General features: G+C 29.2%; 4 protein-coding genes and 1 long non-coding RNA gene across 5 annotated transcripts; 3 read left to right on the forward strand and 2 right to left on the reverse strand.

The window, feature by feature from the left end:
* The first annotated feature begins 923 nt into the window (after window positions 1-923).
* LOC149880163 (uncharacterized) lies at window positions 924-3,021 on the forward strand. The gene is made up of 2 exons (XM_090070606.1): window positions 924-1,194; window positions 1,550-3,021. Exons 1-2 carry the CDS (start codon window positions 1,154-1,156, stop codon window positions 1,845-1,847), a joined length of 339 nt encoding a protein of 112 aa, XP_089926732.1. The 5' UTR covers window positions 924-1,153; the 3' UTR covers window positions 1,848-3,021.
* Window positions 3,022-3,686: 665 nt separating this feature from the next.
* Window positions 3,687-5,921, forward strand: LOC145185344 (uncharacterized). Its single transcript, XM_090070821.1, has 2 exons — window positions 3,687-3,993; window positions 4,112-5,921. The coding sequence occupies exon 2, from the start codon at window positions 4,510-4,512 to the stop codon at window positions 4,876-4,878; it is 369 nt and encodes a 122-aa protein (XP_089926947.1). The 5' UTR covers window positions 3,687-3,993; window positions 4,112-4,509; the 3' UTR covers window positions 4,879-5,921.
* A 681-nt stretch (window positions 5,922-6,602) lies between these two features.
* LOC149880164 (uncharacterized) lies at window positions 6,603-9,020 on the forward strand. The gene is made up of 2 exons (XR_016446477.1): window positions 6,603-6,864; window positions 8,632-9,020. It is a non-coding gene; the product is annotated as an uncharacterized LOC149880164 (long non-coding RNA).
* A 5,041-nt stretch (window positions 9,021-14,061) lies between these two features.
* On the reverse strand, window positions 14,062-15,282 carry LOC145196517 (interleukin-1 receptor-associated kinase 1-binding protein 1-like). Its single transcript, XM_080073641.2, has 3 exons — window positions 15,025-15,282; window positions 14,550-14,830; window positions 14,062-14,477 (listed from the first exon to the last, which is right to left on the reverse strand). Exons 1-3 carry the CDS (start codon window positions 15,196-15,198, stop codon window positions 14,228-14,230), a joined length of 705 nt encoding a protein of 234 aa, XP_079929767.2. The 5' UTR covers window positions 15,199-15,282; the 3' UTR covers window positions 14,062-14,227.
* A 123-nt stretch (window positions 15,283-15,405) lies between these two features.
* LOC145196516 (protein FAM50A-like) lies at window positions 15,406-21,202 on the reverse strand. The gene is made up of 12 exons (XM_090070523.1): window positions 21,008-21,202; window positions 20,774-20,864; window positions 19,183-19,276; window positions 18,596-18,708; window positions 18,127-18,200; window positions 17,016-17,082; window positions 16,809-16,870; window positions 16,660-16,736; window positions 16,302-16,356; window positions 16,025-16,144; window positions 15,803-15,913; window positions 15,406-15,603 (listed from the first exon to the last, which is right to left on the reverse strand). The coding sequence occupies exons 1-12, from the start codon at window positions 21,116-21,118 to the stop codon at window positions 15,589-15,591; spliced, it is 990 nt and encodes a 329-aa protein (XP_089926649.1). The 5' UTR covers window positions 21,119-21,202; the 3' UTR covers window positions 15,406-15,588.

The raw sequence follows: 21,202 nt of genomic DNA on the forward strand, positions 1-21,202 counted from the left end.
TTTCGACTTTCGACTACTCGACTTAGTCCAAGTCGATAACAACACTAGAAAATTAGTACTTAACCATTTTTGAGGGTGCTGAATCCAAATATGTAGAGAAAGTAAGACAAATAAAGTTTTTTGACAGTCATTTTTTGATTTTAAAAAGGCGAAGAAAAACTTTCTATCTTTTTACTATGGATTACACTTTCACTAAATCTTGGAGTTGCCCAACTCTCATAAGCTTGATTTTTTTTCAGATTAAAGAAGAGATGTTAAACCAGCTTATTATAAAAAAGAAGGTTTTGGTATTTTGAATCATTAGAAAGATATGCTATTTTGAACTTTAGGCTGAAAATGCCATTTTAGTCGTACCTTTTCCTGAATAATTCAAATTAAAGGGGAAGTATTGGCTGAAAATTGGTATCTGACCATTTTTAAGGTTAGTGAATCCCAAGATATAGAGAAAATAACCCAATTCAAATTTGAGAATGTTACAAGTTTAAAAATAGATTTTATTTTTATCATGATATTGTCTAAATATTGTTATGTAAAGTTGTGATGTATTAAGCCTAAAAATTATTTTTTTTGAAATTCCGTTATGAAAATTGCTTGAAACATTACGGAATCAGTAGTTTTGATAGTTGATATAAAAATAATTGTATTTATGTGTTAATTGTAAATATGTGTTGGTTTTTATGAGGTTTTTTTAGGGATATTGTCTGGTATAAAAGAAGGAGAAAATTTGTAAAAATAGGTTTTTGTTTGAAGAGATTATTGTTGTCATCTCATCGATGTGTTTCAAAAAAACTAAATTTTTAGATTAAATAGTTACTGAGTCTTATTTGTATGTTCGTTTTTTTAATCATGCCAAACAGTCGACAGGTGCTCGATTGGAATTCAACTAGGAAGTAAATTCTTTTTCTGATGGAAAAACCGTCGTGAAAACGAAAGGCCGACTTTCCGTATATAGATATCAATGGCTAAACTCCAACACCACGTATCTCAAAATTTGGCTGTTTTGAGTTAAGTAGTGAATAAGAAACTATGGCCAATTCTACACCTGATTCTAACAACACTTATGTTAAATAATACCGGGAAAAGTGTTTAAATTAGGCAAATTTGTGTCCTGAATCTTGTTAGTTGGCAGAACTGAATTCTAACATCACATATCATGAAAACATGTGACAATATTAATCAGCTGGTTTATTTCAGGTAATTATTGTTTAATTTGTTAACTGTAATGAGTTAAGCTAATTGATTACTAGCTTAGAAGTATAATGAATAGCTTTGAAGCATTCACTTAACTCAGATTTCATCAGGTTAGAATTATTTTGTTCTATCTCCAATTTTAAACGTTGGGAGAAAATGAATTGTTAATTTTACTAAGTAATGATTACTTTTAAAATAAATTTTTTTTTGAAATTCTTTTTCTAAATAGTTTCTTTAAATATAAATTATTTAAAGAATAAGTTATTATTTCTTAAAAAAGTCAAAAACTTTCTTTCAACGTATAAAATGGGAGGTAGAACAAAATAATTCTAACCTGACGATTTGTTGTTTACTATAGAAAAATTGCTGCACAGCATTCAGAACAAGAAGATGGTGCTTTTCTACCAAAAGATGTCATTGAACAATGTGGATGTAGAGAGAAAAAAACACCAGAAAAGAAAAAGATCATTTCTGAATGGTTTGAAAGTTTACTAAAAGTCCCATCTCATTATTGCAGAGCATCCACGTCGAAAATGTATTTAGAACCTTTATGGGATACAAAAATTGATTTGTACAGATCATACAAAGACTTTTGCATTTCTCACAATAAACCGTATGGATTCCTTACTAAATTTATGCAAGTTTTTGAAGAATAGAATTTATCCCTCTTCGTTCCCAAAAAAGATCAAAAAAGATCAAAAATGATCAGTGTGATACTTGTTACGCATTCAAAGTAGGCAATGTTTCAAAGGAAGACTACGATCAGCATCATTACTGAGAAAAATAGGGCTCGAGCTGAAAAAGAACGGGACAAACAGAAGGCAGTTGATGGTGAAATATATTGCTTGACGGCAGACATGGAATCTGTTAAGTTAACCCCCATGACAAAGGAAGTGCCATGCATTATAAGACGAAGTTATGTTCACATAATTACACTGTTTATAACTTAGCTAATAAATATTGCAAATGTTAATGGTTTTCAGAAGTAGAGGGGGATTTATCAGCCAACACATTTGCCTCCTGTTTGTTTGATTATTTGAAGGAACATTGTCTATCTCCTTGCCGCCCCATTGTAGTATACACAGATGGTTGCACAAATCAAAATCGTAACCAATTTGTATCAAATGCCCTTCTTCACTTTGCCGTCCAAAATAATATCAATGTAACTCAGAAATACCTGAAAAAAGCATTCGCAAATGGAGGGAGATTCAGTACATGTGAGAATTGAAAAACAAATCAAGGGAAAGGACGTGTACCTACCATTTGAGTATGTAAAATATACCAATGAGGCCCGGCAAACTCCCTTCCTTTATGAGGGTGCATACTTGAAATATGACTTTTTCAAGGATTTCTCTAATATAAACTATTACGATTCAGTTCGTCCAGGAAGAAAGAAGGGTAAACCATGTGTCGTTGATGTTCGCTGTTTCCAGTACTTACCCACAGGAACGGTTCAATACAAATTATTTTTTGATGGAAGTTTTGTGGATTTGCCTAGAAGACCAATCAAATTTAAAAAAGATGAGTCACCTATACAACTATTTAAGGAAAGGATTCCGCTTCCATACACCAAATGGAAACATTTACAAGACTTGAAGTATGTCATCCCAGAGGATTACCATCACTTTTATGACTCCCTTCCTTACAAGAAATCTTTTTGTGAAGACAACTGCAGGTGTTGGAGGACACTTAAAAGTTAACCATTAGAACACCAAAGAAGATATACGAGGTTATGTAACTGTTTAGCGTTACTATTTTTTAAAAGACTGCCTTTTTACAGTTTTATATGCCTTTTAGTTAATAAATTGTGTCCTTTTTCACTTTAGATAACGCAGTTTTATTATTGACTTACCCTATTAAACAACACTTATCTCAGACAAAACTTTAGGTCAATTCCACGTATCTTAGAAAATTGCCCGTATTTCAAAGTAAAAACTTATTTTAATCAAATCAACATTTTAAATAAACAAACAAAAGAATTTAATAATTTGACGTTTTTTTTTTTTTTCTATTTCTGTGGTTTTTTTGAAAAATATCATGTTTTATGGCTCTCTTGAAAAGTTGTGATTTTTTAGATACGTGGTGTTGGAGTTTAACCATCGATATGCAGAATAGGGCGGGTTAAAACCATACTTTTTTTAAAATTTTGACAAGCAGCATTATGTGGAGTTTTTTAATTGGTATAAAAAACTATGTAGACTAATATTATTTTATTTTACACACCCTCTAAGCGTTGCATCACACACCCTAATTTTTGCCCCCCAATTTTTTTTTTTTTTTTTTTTTTTGGGTATACATTTTATTTACATAAAAACTTTAAGCAAAAAAAAAAATTTCAATTTCAAAATTTTTAACTTCATCACCTTTCAAAATATGATATCATGTCAGCATAAGAACTTTTGCTATGCTACTATGTAATTTTTTGGTTTATTCTATTTGTTGCATTTTAGTCTCTATACATAGTATATTTATTGTTTGTATATATATTTGCCTACTTTTTGTTTTTAGTAATTGAAAATAAAATATAACTAATAATAAGCAATACATTGTATTATGGCAAAATTTCATACTCGCAGTAAAACTGACAACTTAACATTTGGACAAGGTTCTAAATTTCCGACTGCAATGATTCCTACAAAAAGAGATGTGGAATATTGCTATTATGTTCGTAGAAATGAAGATACTAAAGGCAAAGGATCAATTTCTGCTCATGAATGTTACAGATTAGTTACCGCTGAAATTGAAAATATTTAACATAAATTCAGTTTTCCAACAATCGAAACAGAGGGAGTATTCTCAAAAGTAAGTAGATGAATGGAAAAAGCATCCAATTTTTATGCTAAAAACGCTAATTTTTATGACAAATTGAAAGCTTTTGACAACATGTTTGACATATGTTCATGCAACTGTTATGATTTAGGAGTAGAAAGAGAGAAATGCAGATGTACTTTTAAAGTCCCAATAAAAGAATGGGATGCGTTTGTTGGGTAAAAGAAACGCACAAATCAACTTGGACTACTTGATCGTACCTACACATCTACTTTAAAGAAAACTGAAAAAAGAAAAAAACAGTTAAATACACATACAAATGTTGAGAAAGACACTGATAGACAAATTACCGATGACAATTTTTATGAATCTGAGGATAATATCATATTAGATGAATCTAATAATGAATATGACAAGCTATACGAACCTAATGTCTTAAAAAGATGTAATCAAAATAGGTTTCATTACATTGAACTAGCAATCATAGCAGATCGTTATCGTGTCAGTTACAGAGCAACTGCTGCTATTGTCAATGCTGCTCTAAAAGACATGGGTATACTAAATGAATCAAATATGCTTGATAGGAAAAAAGTAGAAAAAGAAAGACTTCGTGTCGGACAAAAAAATGTAAATGAGAGAAAATGCGAAAATTTGAAATTACAATGTATTGGTTTTGATGGAAGAAAAGACAATACAATAACAACTGCAGGGATAATTAAAGAAGAACATATTACAATTGTTAGAGAACCAAGCAGCAGCTATATAGATCATCTAACACCTGATAATGGAACTTCTTGCTGCATTGCTAATGAAATTCTCCATTTAATATTTGAAACCGGCAGCAGCGGTTCTTTAAATGCTCTCTTATGTGATGCAACTGTAGTAAATACTGGAAAGTTTAGAGGAGTGATAAAATGAATTGAAACAGAACTCGATAGACCAATGCAGTGGCTCGTTTGTCAACTACATTTGAATGAACTTCCCTTTAAACATGTATTTGAGTTGATTGATGGAAAAACTTCTGGCCCTGGATCATTTAAAGGAGAAATTGGTAAAAAAGTAACAGAAGACTCAACTAATTTAGAAGTAGTTCCTTTCAAAAAAAATCAATGGTTCTTTTCATTTAATTCTAGATAATATCTTTAGTGAATTAAGTTCAGATCAAAAATATCTTTACAGTATCTGTTTATCTACTCAATCAGGAGATGTTTCAAAAGAAATCTCTAAAAATTCTCCCGGAAACATTCATCATGCTCGGTGGCTCACAAGAGCAAATCGTATTCTACGCTTATACATTTCTACAGAAAAGCCAACAAAAGCACTTATTGACTTGGCTACAATAATTATGCAATGCTATGCAATTATTGATGTAAAATATAAGGAGGTAATGGAGCAAGTTTTGAAGCAAAACTCATATTTCGCTAACCCAGAACATTTTATTGGCGATGATAAGTGATGAAAGAAAACAAGTTAGAACTACAGTCATTCAAAGGATACTTAAATCCAGGTTTACTAGCGAATCCAATAGACATTTCAGACTTCCTACAACATTAAATCTTGGAGCCATAGATTCTGTGAATTAATAAATTGGGACATCGAGGAAGTTCATTCACCACCTTTACTGAATGACTATTCAAATGAAGATATTTTGAAAGCCAATGACAGTCCATTAAGTATCCCAAAGTATCCTTGTCATAGTCAGAATATGGAAAGAATAGCTGGAGTAGTCACAAAGGCATCAGAAAATAGATATGGCTACGAAAAACGTCACAAATGTGTAATAAACCTGATGGAGTCCAGGGGAAAGTTGCCTAAATTTGATTGGAAAGCGCAATGGAAATAAGACATTTATAAAAATATACATTTTTTTGTAGCCTATAAAAACTTTTCATTCTATTTTTTTTACATTTCTAAAAGTTTTGTTTTTTTGCTTAGAAAAGGTAATATATATGAACAGAAAGCATTTTAAAGCTTATATCCTTTTTAAACATCTTGAATCCCCTATTCTAATAAAATACCTAAACAGTATTTTAGTAGAACATTTTTGTAGTATATCTAAAGCATTCCAATTATATAAATAAAATAAAACAAATGTAAAATAGTTATATATAAAAGTTTCTTATACCCCCTTTTTCTTTAAAATGCTTAAAAATCAGATTTTGGGTGCGACTCCTAGGGAGGCTAGCACAGACCTAAAAATTGGTATACATCCTATACACATATATACGAACCCCCCACAAAATGCTGCTTCTTAAAAATAAAAATTTGACCCGCCCTAATGCAGAATCTGTCGAAAAAAGTTTTATAGCATTGATAACACCTTTAAGACAGAAAAAATGCCCCCTGAACTATATTGGGTTGCATGCAACAAAAAAATTGTTTCCTAGCATCAAGCCTAGAGGTTGATCTTATAAAAATTTAGAACTTTGGAAGTAACGCTGCAAAAACTATATTTTTTTCTATTTACAAAAAACTGTAAAAAGTCTGTGAGTTCAGCATAAATTTGCGCTAAAAATTTATTTATAGAATTGACCCCAGGACTCTTTTTTTGTTGAATAAAATTTTTTATGAAGGGTTCTCAAAAATACGAAAATAATCTTAAAGAAATTTAAAAAGATGTTGAGCTTTAATGTAAGAGAAATAATACAAAGTTCTATTTAAAAAATACTTATAATTTCGCACTCCCTCTTTAAATCTTATCTTAATCCGTCAATAAACTTGTTTTTCTAATATGTGCGACCCTCCCTAGTAAATGCATAGCATTAAAAATTTACAATGGTTGTTTAGCTTGAAGCCTTTAATAATACTAGACTCTTTCTCCAATAAAGTTTACAAATTAAAATTGTTATCTGCAAAGCAAATTGAAAATCGTTACACAAAAAATGGTATGACTTATCATAGACGGTATGTTTCACCTTGCTTGATTTTTCTTTGATAAACTCCTATTTAAGATTTTAATTTTACGTAATTTTGAAAATTTTTTACAGAATAAACTGTATCATTTTCTTAAAGAGTAGTCAGGCTTGTTGAAACTTTGCTCAATTGAGTTTAGATTGTTGTGCTTCTGGATCATCATAATCAGTATTTGTTTCTTATTTTGAGGAGCACAAGAATTGCTCGACAGAACCAGGTCTCTGATGTCATTTTTGTCTATGAAAATCAATTAAAGGTTATTTGAAATTGCCCTTCCTGTCTTCCTGTTGCCTCTAAATCAAGATGATAGAAATTTTTCCATTCTTGAAATTTTCTGAAGCTTTTACAGTGCTAGCTCCCTTTTATCGTTTGAAGGTGTATGGCTGAGTATAAACTTCATGTTTGTGCACCTTTTCTGATATGGCTTGATAATTACAACCTTAGTTTTACAACTTGTGGTATTCAAGTTTTAACTATGCTAAAGTACTTTAATAAGCTCCATGTGTGGTGTAGATTGTATTGAATTTGTTTGCTTTTTTTTTTTTGTTTCTTTTTTTATTATTGAAGTTTCTTAGCAACTGTATTTATTAAATATTTGGCAACACTTAACATCCAAGTTTTAATAGACTTTGTGTCACTCTTGGTATAGAACCCTTAATGAACATTTTAAAACACAAGGGTTTTTGATTTGAGATTGTCCATAAAAAACTTTCTCTTTTATTAACATACAATTTTCTGCCTCCACACTTCTTGCAATTTAGTTTTGATTATCTTTTAACTTTTTCTTCTATTTAAGTTATAAATTAATTTATTGAAGCAATAAGTTCAAGTTAAATTCTAATTATTTCTTTTTTTAAGTAAATAAAGTCACTATGTAAATAGTAAAAAGGCAAGCCAAAATTTTAAATTATGGTTCTGATGATTTTTTAACATTCTATTATTTAAGATGGAATTTAAAAAAAGAAATATATATATGTATATATATATATATATATATATATATATATATATATATATATATATATATATATATATATATATATAAGTATATATATATAAGTATATATATATATAAGTATATATATATATATATATATATATATATATATATATATATATATATATATATATATATATATATATATATATATATATAATAAATAATAAATACTTGGTGTTAAATATACATATCAGTACTAAAACCAGCATATGGTGCTTTTAGAGACAAATTTCTTACTACTTTTTTTAATTTATTTAAGTTTTAATTACATTTATGAATTAAACCTTTTTTGGTGTCCTGGTCTGCCACCTTGGAATGCTTCTCAACTTAGAAAACAGAGGTTACTGTTTGTGAATGTAAGCAATTTCCATAAAAACAAATAAATACCAAGTAGCTTTTTTAATTTGATTTGAACAAAACAAGTGTTTAAAAGGAAAAAATGTGGAGATATAGTTTGTTGCTTTCCAAGCAATAAATCCTATCAACTGTTTAACAACTACCTGTATTTTTTACAAAGTTTGAGACAAATAAGTATTATCAGATTATAATTTGGTTTGTTAAGCAGCTGAATATCATATTTAGGTTTAAAATGCTTTTTTATAAAATAAACGACGTTTTGGTTTACAGTTTTAAAATATTTTCATTAAAATGTATAATTACTTTGTTTTTATAAAAACAGAAAATTTGAATGAAGTTATGTTAAAATTTTCAATTTTTATAAGAATAAATACCTTTTAAATTTTTTTTGAAAAATTTAGCTGGCGCATATGTGGCTCGCAAGATTAGTGCAGCTCTATCGCGATCCAGCACAAGTCCAGTTACTTTTGAAAATACTTGTGGCTTAAACAGTAGCAGACAGTGCACGTTGCAGCCAATAGAGGAGAAAAAAGATCCATTTTTTGAAGAGGAAGATGTAAAACAACCGCTTCATTCAAAAGCATCTGAGGTTTCGTATCAAGACAATAGCAAGACTTAACTAAAGTTACTCCATATAATATTTCAGATAACTTGTAGAGTTTTAAGGTTTATTTCTTTTAATGCTATTACATTTTATGATTATATTTTATAGAAGATTTAAATATCAATAAGATGTATGATTTATCAGATGTATTGCATTATGACTAAGAAAAATGTTATTTCCCAGAAATTATTTTAATTTTTTATGGGGCGTTTGACACTGTGTTAAGACTAAGTGTTCAAATTACTCAAGGAAGACAAAAGAATGTGGCAGATAAAAACTAACATTTAAAAGATAAAATATATTTTTCTTCAAAGCTAAGTTTTTTGCCTGAATGAAACTTAATTTTTATATTTCGTGCTCAGGCAGTTTCTTGGAGTACTTAATTATGGCACAGAGGGGCACGATCTCTGGATCTAAAGTAGGATACCATCGTTTTTTTTAAGCAACTTTTCTCATTCGGTCTTGATGCAAATTTATAACTTTAATAAAATAAAAATGATGATCAAAACTAACTTTTTTTAATAACAGAATTTTGCAAAACGAATCAGGGCATTTACGACAAGAACTAAGTGAGGCAGCCACGGTCTGAAAAGAAAAGATTTATAAAAAAAGAAGTGAATACAGAATAATATTAACAGTCATAAGCTTAGAAAAAACGAATCAGGCTATTATGCCTGTCTTTTGATTGTTTCAATTTGATTTGTTTCAAACTATTGTCTAAATAGGTCAGACGTGTTTCGGGTCGTCTGATTCTAATGCTGATGATGATCAGCATTAGAAAACATTTTTCCTCAAGAATATGAGATGTGTGATAAGTAAATCGATTCATAACGCGATTTATTCGATGAACAGGTCAAACTCCGCTAAAATCAGAAAACCCAGCGCAAAATATTGCACCTTTTCCACCAGCTTGACCGCTACTCTTGTGAATTTAGGATTCAAATGTTTTCAGTTAGGTCTATGTACATTCAAGTTTTTATCAGAACCTTTCAAATTGTACTTTGATTCATCGTTCCACTATACACTTTTTCAAACATTAAAAGTTCAGTATATTTGAAAAATGAAAAGCTTTTTCGCTGCTCAGAAGCTCAGAAGTCCTGGAAGTTGTAACCGTCTGCGAACTTTCGGAATACTGAAGGTTTTAGTTTTTAAATGGTATAATCATTGTTGTCAAAAGGATTCTTTTTGACATGGTGAATAATATTTCTGTCAGTAGAACGACATATCTTGCGTGTTCTTCCGTTCTTAAGAGCCATTGTCTGAGAAATGTAGACAAAATAAGCAAATTTTGGAAGTGATGTCTTCAAATTGTACTCATTTTTAGATATTTTGTAAAAGACAATGAAAGTAGGCCACTGGTAATTTTTTTTTTCTAAAATTTTTTTTAATTTCGGAGATATTGGGTCCCAAAATTTCAAATGAATTTCAAATCATCAGCAGGAAAGCAAAAAAAGCCCCAAAAATTAGATACATCCCTTTGATGGATCTAATTTTTGGTGCTTTTTTTTGCTTTATTTTTTGCTTTATTGGTTTATTAACCATATTAACTAATTTCAAGGAATATTTAGGAAGCAGCAATGATTAGACGTTACTTTACCTCAACCATTAGGTCAATGATGATGGTATATATGTTTCTTGTATGGAATTGTCTGTTACACCTGGAAAGAACTGCTTCAAGTGGCCAACCAAAGAAAATATTCTCCAATGTTTGTCTCTTGACGTTGTTTGTAAGATTGATGCACCAACACCAACTAATCAAAGAGGAGGTTATTCAGAAAACTGTATTTCCCATCAGTTTTAAACGGAAAAAACGATCTTGAAGTTTAATGGTTCTTTCTTTCATTGATAAAATTGAAAAAAAAAATTTTTTTCAAGTTCTCTTGTACAGTTTCTTTATAAAAAAGTATTATGTTAAAATTTTTAATAGCATTACTAATTAATAAGGCTGTAAAGTAGCCGTTGCTAAGTATATCTATACCGTTACTAGGGTATTTTTTTAGTTAAAAAATTAGCAAAATAAGGCTACTTCTAGGACTTCTGTAGGTTTTTTATCACCCGAGCACATAGATTGTTTTTCAGATATTTGAAGATGCATATTTAAGAAAAATAAATAACTTATATTGTTCATGGTAGACCTAAGGCCACGGTTGTTATGGGTAATCTATCAAAGCGTGTTGAACGCAAAAAGTGATTTTTGGCAGGTTACTTCTTCCCAGGTCTCTGCATGCACATGGTTTTTGTTCCAAAAAATCAATGTATATCTTAGTGTCTTTCAAAAACACCTAAAAAAACTACGTACAAGTATTGGCCTTAAGAGATATTAGAGCTCAAAGTTAGGGTAAAATTTCAAATGTTGTGGTTTTGGAGCACGATTTCTAGACAATTGAAAATGTAATCATGTTGAATTTTTACTTTTACTGTAGAAATCTACCCAGATTAGTAAAAAAATTAAAAAGAAATGTTTCTGTCATATTCATGTTGCTAAAACTACTCCTCAGAGTAGCAATTGCACTCAATACGCAAAATTTTCTCAAAACGGGCCAAATTTTGGACCCAATATCCCCGAAACTAATAAAAATTTTAGAAAAAAAATTACTAGTGGCCTAATTTCATTGTCTTTTACAAAATATCTAAAAATGAGTACAATTTGAAGACATCACTTCCAGACTTTACCTAGATTTCTCAGACAATAGCTCTTATTTTTAGAATAGGGTTTGTAATCACGTGCTATATTTAAAATCCCGGGATTTCGGGATTACATTTACCCTTTTCCGGGATCCCGGGATTTTTAAATACCTGTTCTTGAAAGATTTTAACATTATTTTAGAAAAGATTTAAGAGAATTAATAACACATTAAAAGTATATTTAGAAAAAACTATTAAATTACAAGGAAACTCTTTGGTATATTTTACATACTTAATTATTAATTTATAAAGAGTTCGTTGTTTTTATAGATAAAATATACATAATTATTTTTGATTATTTTTAAAATACGTTTTGAAAGAGCAGAGCACATCCAAAATTTCATCGCCCAAGACGACTTCTTATTTTTTTTGCAAAAAGTCCGGCCGCAGAAAAAGCACCTTCAGTCAGATTCTGCACTGGTAGGCTTAATAGTTATTAAAAAATCACTACATGTTCCTCCATTTTCAAACAACAGCATTTCTTTTTGAGTTTTCACCGAAAAAGTCTCACATCGAATTGGTATGCAAGGCAAATGTGCTTTTTTTACAGGTTTATTAGGATCCTCTAATATTCTTTTGCTCTTTTCAAGAGCAAAAGAATATTAGAGGATCCTAATACCTAAATAGATTGAGATGGAGAGTCTGAAGAATCAGAGACAATTTCAAGTAGTGCCTCATTTGAAGCAGAGAGTTCAACTTCAGATTCAGACTTATAAGCTGTTAATGATGTAGCTGGATTTGAAGCATCTAGTCTTTGGAGTAACTCAGTTTACTGTTGCTCTGTTCAATTTACTGTTAGGAAATTTACTGTTCAAATAAAACCAGCAGCTTTAATTTAATTTAAACTAGTACTATAAAATAGTCACAAACAGATAACGTCTTTTCGAAATAAAAATTGTAAGAAACTTGAATAAATGCGACTAACACCAACAAACTTTTAAAACGCAATTGCAATTCAATTTTAATTATTTTAATAAATCTAATCCAACTATTCAAAAACATAATTATAAGAATTTCGAATTTATAAAGCTCGAAATTGATTGCAATTGAACGAAAAAAAATAATTCAGGAATTTTCAGTATGAAAATAGTCAAATTTCAACTGAAAAACTTTTAAAAATGCTCAACTAAAAACGATTTTAAAAAAAATCCCGGGATTTCGGGATTGTTAATCGATGAATCCAGAGATTTCGGGATTCCCAACCCTAGTTTAGAACAGCCGTCATGAAATCGCTTAATTATTCATCATACAAGTAACTTTTTATCCGTCAGAAAGACAGAAAAACTGTTTAATGTTGATAAGACGACAATCAGAAGAACTCTAAAAACATTTAGAAAAGTCAATGTGGCCCGACCTACAGAATTTTTGACAGAAACTGGATCGATTAAAGAAGCTTCTGAATCAGCTGAAAAGCCATGCTTCGTCAATAGTCAAAAATCTCTCAGATGAAAAACCTTTTAATATTAATAGTTTGATCAATAAAAAGAATGTATAAATGTGCAGGAAGGTAACAGGGTACCACCTGTGTGTCACACCAAGCACCCTCAGTCTATCATGATGCTAAAAATCATCACTTCTAATAGAGAGAAATGTCCACCAATCTACATTAAAGAGAAAGAAAAAATTACTTCTGATGTGTATATCAGCTTGTTAAAACGTTCTGTGGTGCCATGGCTAAAGAATACATTCCCAGAAGACAATTATATCTTTCAACAGGACAATACACCCTACCATGGATCCAGAAAAACTCAACATTATCTTCAGGACAATATGACTATTCTCTAGCCCGAAGACTTTTGGTCACCATAAAGCCTTGACCTGAATCCCCTTGACTGCAGTGTGTGGAGCGTAGTTGAGAATAAAGCTTGCAGAAATGCTCACTTAAGTGTCAAGTCACAAAAAACATCCATTACCCGTGCTTGGAACTCAAAACTATATAGTCAGCACCGGCTATTCCTTCCATCCTAGGCTTGAGGTAGTTATCAAAAAAAAGGATACCCTAGTGAATGTTTAAGTATGAAGAGCATTTATCTTCAACTTTTCTTTTACTAATATTCCATGAATAAAGTTTTTTAGTACTTTAAAAATTCATTTTGAAAAATGTACTAAAAAGTTCGCGAATCACTGCCGCACCCAGTACATTAAACAACTTTTTTTTTCCCAGTAGTTCAAGACAATCATTTGATTGAAATAATCTTTCATTCTTTCTATTTCAAGATTAAAAAAACCTCCATTGAAATGAAAATTTACATTCATAAATAATTTTCTATGTTTTGAGGGCATTTTAAAGTCGTTGCGATAAAGATTTGATCAAAACTCGAAAGTTAACAATAATATTCAAGCAGCACTTTTGATTTGTTGAAAAAACCTGAGAAATTTCAAAAAATTTTTCGGGAAACTTAAAGTTTTTTCCGGACACTATTTTTCAATTAAAATTTTCCCGGGGATGAAATTCTCAGGAACATTACCAATTGGTCTCCTTTTGTAAATTTAGAAACATGATTAGCTACAACTTCTGCATACGTAAGAAAGGTAAACACCATAAAAACGTTTTTGAAATCGTTTTGAAAATTCTTACATCATCAAATTTTGTCATTTAAGAAATTCAAAATAAACTTTTTGTTTTTCATCAACTGAATTCGTTCAAAATACTTGCAAGTAATTTCCTTTTTACTTAAAAGGTTTGTACCACGATAAATTTGGTTTGATTACAAAGCCTTTTTCTTCAGCCTTTCAGTACATTCAAACACACCGTAAACTTTCACAATTACCTTTATCGTACTTAATTCAAGCTGACTCTGTATTGAAGCAGCATCTTCTTCTAAAAAAACTCCTTTTGTTTCGCTTACCTCTTCTTCTTGGATGAGAATAGGCGAGCCAAGACTCTGATTGAGAAGCTGGGCTATCGATAACGCTTTACTGCGGCAATTGTGGACAGCATTTAAACTTGCTTGACGCCTAAAGAAGAAATCTTTGTGAAATAAATTCAATTTTATATAGTTTGTTTTTTTCAAAAACATAAAAACTTACCGAAGTTCAGCCAACTTTCCTGTTGAATGGTAAAAAAATGGATTTTTAGGAAATTTTATACGATCTCCAAGTTTCTCCACAAGAAAGTTTCGAGTTTTCTCGTAAGTTTCAATACTGCAGCACTCAATACCAATATCTGCTTGCATCATATATAAATTATCTTCTTTAGAGTAAGTTAATGTATGATGAGTAGTGACGTCTTCAATGTGATTATTTCTTAAAGTTTGTAAAATATAATCAATACGACGAGTGATGCTTTGCTTAACCGCTTCAACCGAATCCTGCAAAATTAGCAAATACAACAGTGGTGTATCGAACAAAGTAAAAACATTAAATACAAGAAAGAAAAATTTCATAAAAAATTTGATAGAATAGAAATTTTGTAAACGTATTTTTTAAGACTATTTAAAAAAGAGTTTTTTTTCTTTTTCTCTTTTCCTTTATATTAAAAAATAATTTTTAAAAATCAGCTCACCTTACTTGCGGACAATTTTAAGGAACTTTTTATACGATCCGGTTTCATAATTGCCTCGCCCACCTCATGTATTCGTATCTGCCTTGTAAATTTTTGTTCATTATCATGGTTACTCTCTTCGGCATCTTTTTTCAAAGAAACAAACATTTGAGCAGGCTTATACATTTTAACCATTATGTTGTTGGAAATGCCATACTTGAATCTTTGATAGACAACAACCAAAAGTTTGATTGAAAGATTTATATATTGTACTTTTAATGTGCTATGCAGTATGCAAAAAATACAATAATTGGTATATTCAATGTGCGTGTAGATAAGGCACACACATGAACACACATTCTACGACATGATAGCTAAAGCAAGGAAAAATAAGATACGAGATTTACAAAAGACAAATGTTTCAGCAACCTTTAGAACTAAAGATAAAAACTATTTAAAATTAGTTTTCATAAATTTAACTATATAAATTATATAGCTACATAAAAAATAAATAAAATTGAGAATATTAACAAACGACTTTGATAATTAATTCCCATAAAATGTTGACGTCATCATTCTTGAGTGCTACTTGTCATTAACCTAAATATTAAATTTTTACAAAATTCTTCCACATGTAAAATTTTTCCACATGTAAAATTTTTCCACATGTAAACAGCTTGTAATTGCTTTCATTATCATTAACCCTTATAACGCAGCCTATTAATTTAGATCTAAACTCTTCTAAAAATTTACTCAAAAACCTAAACCTATAAACTTATGCAGATAGAAAGATACATACAGTGTATTTGTCCCATTTTTTTTCGGCATCATAAGGTTCCCATCGACTTGCAGGAAATATGTGTTTGTTTTTTTCATACCAGCTGCGTAAGCAAACTTTCCCAGCATGCGACTAAAAGTATTAAAAAATTTTACGAAATTATTTTTTAAATTAATTATTCGCAAAAATGATCAGAAATTTTTTAATTTTTCCGACTAACATAGTTTTGTATTCTTAAAATACCTCATCCTTGCTAATGGAAGCATCTTGTGTAATTCGTATATCTTCGTAAGCATCAAACGAAAATAAAGGGCCGCTTTTCCCTCGTGCTTTGTTAACGATGAAATCATAGAAAGTATAATGCTAGATAGAACAGCAGTTATGGAAAAGTTATAATACAATATTCAAACAGGAAAAGTAGGACAAAAATAATCATCTAAAAGTTGTTTCATCTTAAAGGTGAAAACTTTCTGTTATACAAATCATCGCCATCATAAAAAGCAAAAAAAGTACTTCATACATGAGGTATGATGAGATCTTCTTTTACATACATCAAACTGACCACATCCACAGGTCTAAACAAAAACAATCATAAAAAAGACATAAAGTAATTGAAAACTAAAGTTTGAAGAAAAGCCAAATGTTACAAATAAGCAAGATTTGCTTAAATATACTCGGCAACATATGTTCATCAAGAATAATAATTAAAAAATATATGGAAAAAAAGTATACAATGAAAAAAAGTATACAAGGAAAAAAAGTATACAAGGAAAAAAAGTATACAAGGAAAAAAAGTATACAAGGAAAAAAAATATACGGGAAAAAAAAAAAGGAAAAAAAATATATGGAAAAATTATTAATGTTAGTTATTATTAAACCTTAGCTCTGTGAATTCTTGACGTAGATCTCTCAAACATTGTTGCAAGAACTTTTGAATACTATCACCTTTTTTCATCTTAAATAATCAAATATAATATAAATATAAATTCATATTATTTCTGGAAATATTATAAAGCACTAAACTCACCACGCATTTTTTCCTGTGACCAGAACCATCCCAATAGCTGTAAGTCACTTCAACGCTCTCAGCTAAAAAATTACAAAAGCAAAAATTTAAAACAATATAAAAAAAAGCTTATCAAAAAATGTTTTGTGACAAACTTGATTAAAATTTTTTTAAGATAATTAAAAGAAAATTTTAAAAAAAACCAAACAACCAGAAGCAAGAAAACACCTTTAATTTGTTCCTGTTTTTCAACCCATTCTTGTCTTAAGCGCTCTCTTTCTTTATTTTCTTCTTCCTACAAGAAATTATATTTGTAATTATCTATAATTCAATGCATTATAAAATGAAGAACAAAATAAATCATTTGTTTCATCAATATTAAAAATTAAGTAACAAGGGAAATAGGATGACAAATGAGGAGCAATAGAGGAAAAAAATGGAGGAAAATCCCATAATGTTCTTTTGTTAAGATTAACATACACTAGTATATTGATTAGTTCCTGTCAAAGATCGCCTCATTTGGTAAATCTTCATCAGTAAATCAAATTTCCATAAGAGAAAGAACACATTAGTTATGGAGATCGTTATTAGAATTGCACACCCTCTGAGCATGTTACAGAAAATGTCCCTTACCCTCCCTTTCATTTTTACCAGCATATTCTGTTGTAAGATTCAATAGCATATGTTGAAATTTTATTTTATTCCTCACTATGGTTTTTGTTTCATAATTTAGAGATATATTAATTTGAAGAGATACTTATTAAACCATAGCTTACAGTAAACACTACTTGAAAATCAACCATAAAACTTTGCTCATAACTTACAATAACTCACTTTAACCCCACCACACCCAAAGGTTGACTGTTTAGTCATTAGTCTCTTTACAAAGTTTCAATCACACAACTATAGACAACAAATAGATAAAACTACAAAATACTAGAGAGCATGACAACATAATGAAGATCACTGTGCACTGACTTTAAAAGCAGATTATAAGTTGTTTTTTTTTAACTTTGAGGAAATCTGTTGGAGTCAGAGGCTGAAAATAATCCTCTTAATTTTTGCTGATTCTGAATTCCTGTAAATTTATTCCTCAGTAATACAATCTAAATATATATTTATTTACTTTTAAAATTGAGATAAATAAGGACCAGTTTGAACTTTGGTAAATTTTTCTCATGATTTTTTTAAAACAATAACAAACTCTAAAAGCTCAATGCATGAAGTTTGGATTTTAAAAAACGCGAGTGCAGACTTGCTGAAAAAGCACAATGAGTAAAAAATTATTTTCAGAATACTAAATTAAAATACAAACTTAATAAACATACAGAAAAAATACCTCTCTATCTTTATCAGGCAAAAATGATGTATCAACATCAGGGTTTTTTCCCAACCTTTTTCGTTCCAAATTAACTAAAGAAATCAGAACTTCAAAAGTTGGTAAAGTTCTTCTGTGAACCAAGATTAATTTATTTAAACCTTAATTGACAGAGATTTAAAATGGATTTTTGTAAGGCTTCCTTATTTATTATAAAAGTTTTAGCTTCTTCTACAGTTTCTTCTTAGTTTCAACTTTAAGAACTCTTAACTTTTATTTGATCATAAAATTAAACAAGAACTTAAATTTAAGTAAACCCACTTCTAAGCATAAAAGAAACATTCTGTAAGTTGACAGTAACATTCTAAGTAAAAGCATTTTTCTTCTTCTAAGGTATAAAATTGTTTGTCAACTTTTGTTATAAAAATTGTCAAACAACTTCATCCTTTCATGAAACAATTTTAATAAAATTTGTATGTTAACACCATACTCTCATTGGTTTCAATCTCAGCAACTTCTTCTTCTTCCTCTAATCCAAATGACAACTTTGAGCGCTTCTCAGTTTTTTCTTGCTCTTTTTTCTTTCTTTTTCTTTCTTTTTCACTAAGAAAAAAATTGTTTAAAAAAATTTTAATTCAAATTAACAAAAAAAAAATTTATAACAGATTAAAAAGGCAACTTCTAGAACTGTAAACTAAACCTGATAAAATGAACATTACAGAGTTAGTTCCCCTATTATTTTTCACCTGAGTGAACTTTTTAACAAAATGTAGGTTTTATAGGATGTTAAAAGTGTGCAAGAAATTCTAACCTGATTTCACAAAAATAAATTTAAAATCATTTTTGGATAGCAAAAAAAAAGATCTTTTGATAATAAAATGATTCATTTTGATTTAACATTTTGATTGAACTATTTACAGATTTGTTTTAACGTTACAACCTATCAACAAAATTAAAATTAAAAGCCTGCCTTTTTTTCAATAAAGATCCATTATTTTGTATAAAACATCATGTGAGGTTTTTAAGTGGATGAAGAAACAAAGTTTTATAAATACAAAAAAAAAAAAAAAAAAATACATTTCTTTAGCTCGCTTTTCAGTTGCTATTCTCTTTTCATGCTCTTGTACAACACTTTCTCGCTTTGCTTTCATCTGATCCAGTGTCACAAGACCTACATAAAAATAAAAACTTAATTCAGATTTCTATCCCAGTAAAAAAAATTAATTTTATTGTTTTTTGTAAAAATTGAAAACTGAGCAAGAAAAATTAGATTTTTCTTTTTAATACTATCCTATTTTTATGAAATACTTACACAATACAAATCTAACACAATACAATACAATACAATACAATGCAATGCAATGCAACTCAATGCAATACAATACATACATGCATACATAAAACAGTCAGTGTAACAAGATGGTGCAAAAATTATATACAAATTAAATTAATCAATGAATTTTACACCTTAAAGATCACAATAGAATATTGTTTATAATAGAATAATAACAGAACAAATTTTCTTGATATACTCCTTGTTGTGTAGTTAAGAAATAAAGATAAATTACAAATGTATGTATATATATACTATACATGGATAAACATGTGCTATATATGCATATAAATCAGGATGGTTTTTTAAATGCAAAAAAAAAAAAGACCTTTTTAACTGGTTCCCTCAGGAAAAAAGGTTTTGTTCATTTTTTTAACTTTTGGAAAAGTAAACCTGCTTAGAGTGCCAAATAATCTTCACAGGTGGAGGAGACACTAAAAAGCTATTCAATATCAAATTCACTGACTGTAAGAAAAATTTAATCAACTATTTTAAGCCCAACAATTTCTTCAATCATTTTTTGAAGAATGAAGTTGATGGCTTCTTGCTTTACTGCATTTGTCAGCATGGAAAATATGTCCTCAGGAACTAAATACCTTTGATTTTTAAGACATGTCTAGTTAGTATCATTTACAATTTTTTAGAAAAGAAAATTTTTTTGTTAAATTAACACAATAGCAAATTTCAATAACTTTGTTCCTACAGATTTAACAAACTTAACCTTTTGCATACAATTTAACAATTGGTTATGTCACCAAAAAGTAAATACTTCCATACATCCTAAATTGTTATTGGGACCTAAATTCAGCAGTATTTCGGCATTGAAACTGAGCATAGACATTTTTTTTTCTTTTTATAACAAATAATAGATAAAGTACAAATTTTATAACAATCATTTGAAATACATCAAATTTAATATAATTTATATATTTAGACATACAAAGTTATAATTCCGGTATAAAAATTTGCAATACTTCACATAGCTTTTATTACTTTCTTTCAAACCTAATTTGTACTGATTTAAATGCATAAAGAGGTTTAGTTTAACAAACGTTAGAAAATTCAATTTATCTTGAAAGACTTATAGAAATTTCTACTTCACTATTATTCGTTTTTAATGGAAAAACCTAATGCTAATGGTTATATGAAATACATTTTCCTCTATTGCAGCACCAGTTATTTATTATTTTTAAACTTACTTTGAAAAAGTCAAAGTAAAACTCAATTAAATTAGAATATATTTTATTAAAATTACCACGCCTTATACATTTTCATTAGAGGAAAAAAACATACTAAGTGATAACAATTAAAATTGGAAATTTAAAAATACTTTACCTATTGTATTATCTCTCAACTCTTGTTCAACAGCATCATAATGTGCAGAAAACTTTTGATTGATAGCAATATTGCTTCTCTGGTCCATGTCCTGAATTTATGCATTTGTTGCTGTTAGTAAGTTTTTGATACCTTAGGAAGGTTATTTAAGCATTCCAAACATTAAGATTAATGACAAAATTTATAGAAAATATTTTGTTTAGGTTTAAAGAAATATATTTTGTTTTGTACTACCTCAGTAATTTTATTTTTGAGATGTTCAATTTCTTCCTTTTGTTTTTCTCTCTTTTTTAACAAAGTTTTTGCACGAAATCCATCAACTGATGCTCCTTTGTATTGTGCCATTTTTTCTTGCTCCTTAAGTATTATTGTGTATATTAGGATAGAACATAGATTGTTAAATAAACACGATAATAGTTATGTAAAAGA

Source organism: Hydra viridissima, unplaced genomic scaffold (assembly GCF_058129835.1).
Source record: "Hydra viridissima isolate aposymbiotic clone 2 unplaced genomic scaffold, HvirCarnegie_v1 scaffold_13, whole genome shotgun sequence".
In the NCBI taxonomy this organism is placed as follows: domain Eukaryota; kingdom Metazoa; phylum Cnidaria; class Hydrozoa; order Anthoathecata; family Hydridae; genus Hydra; species Hydra viridissima.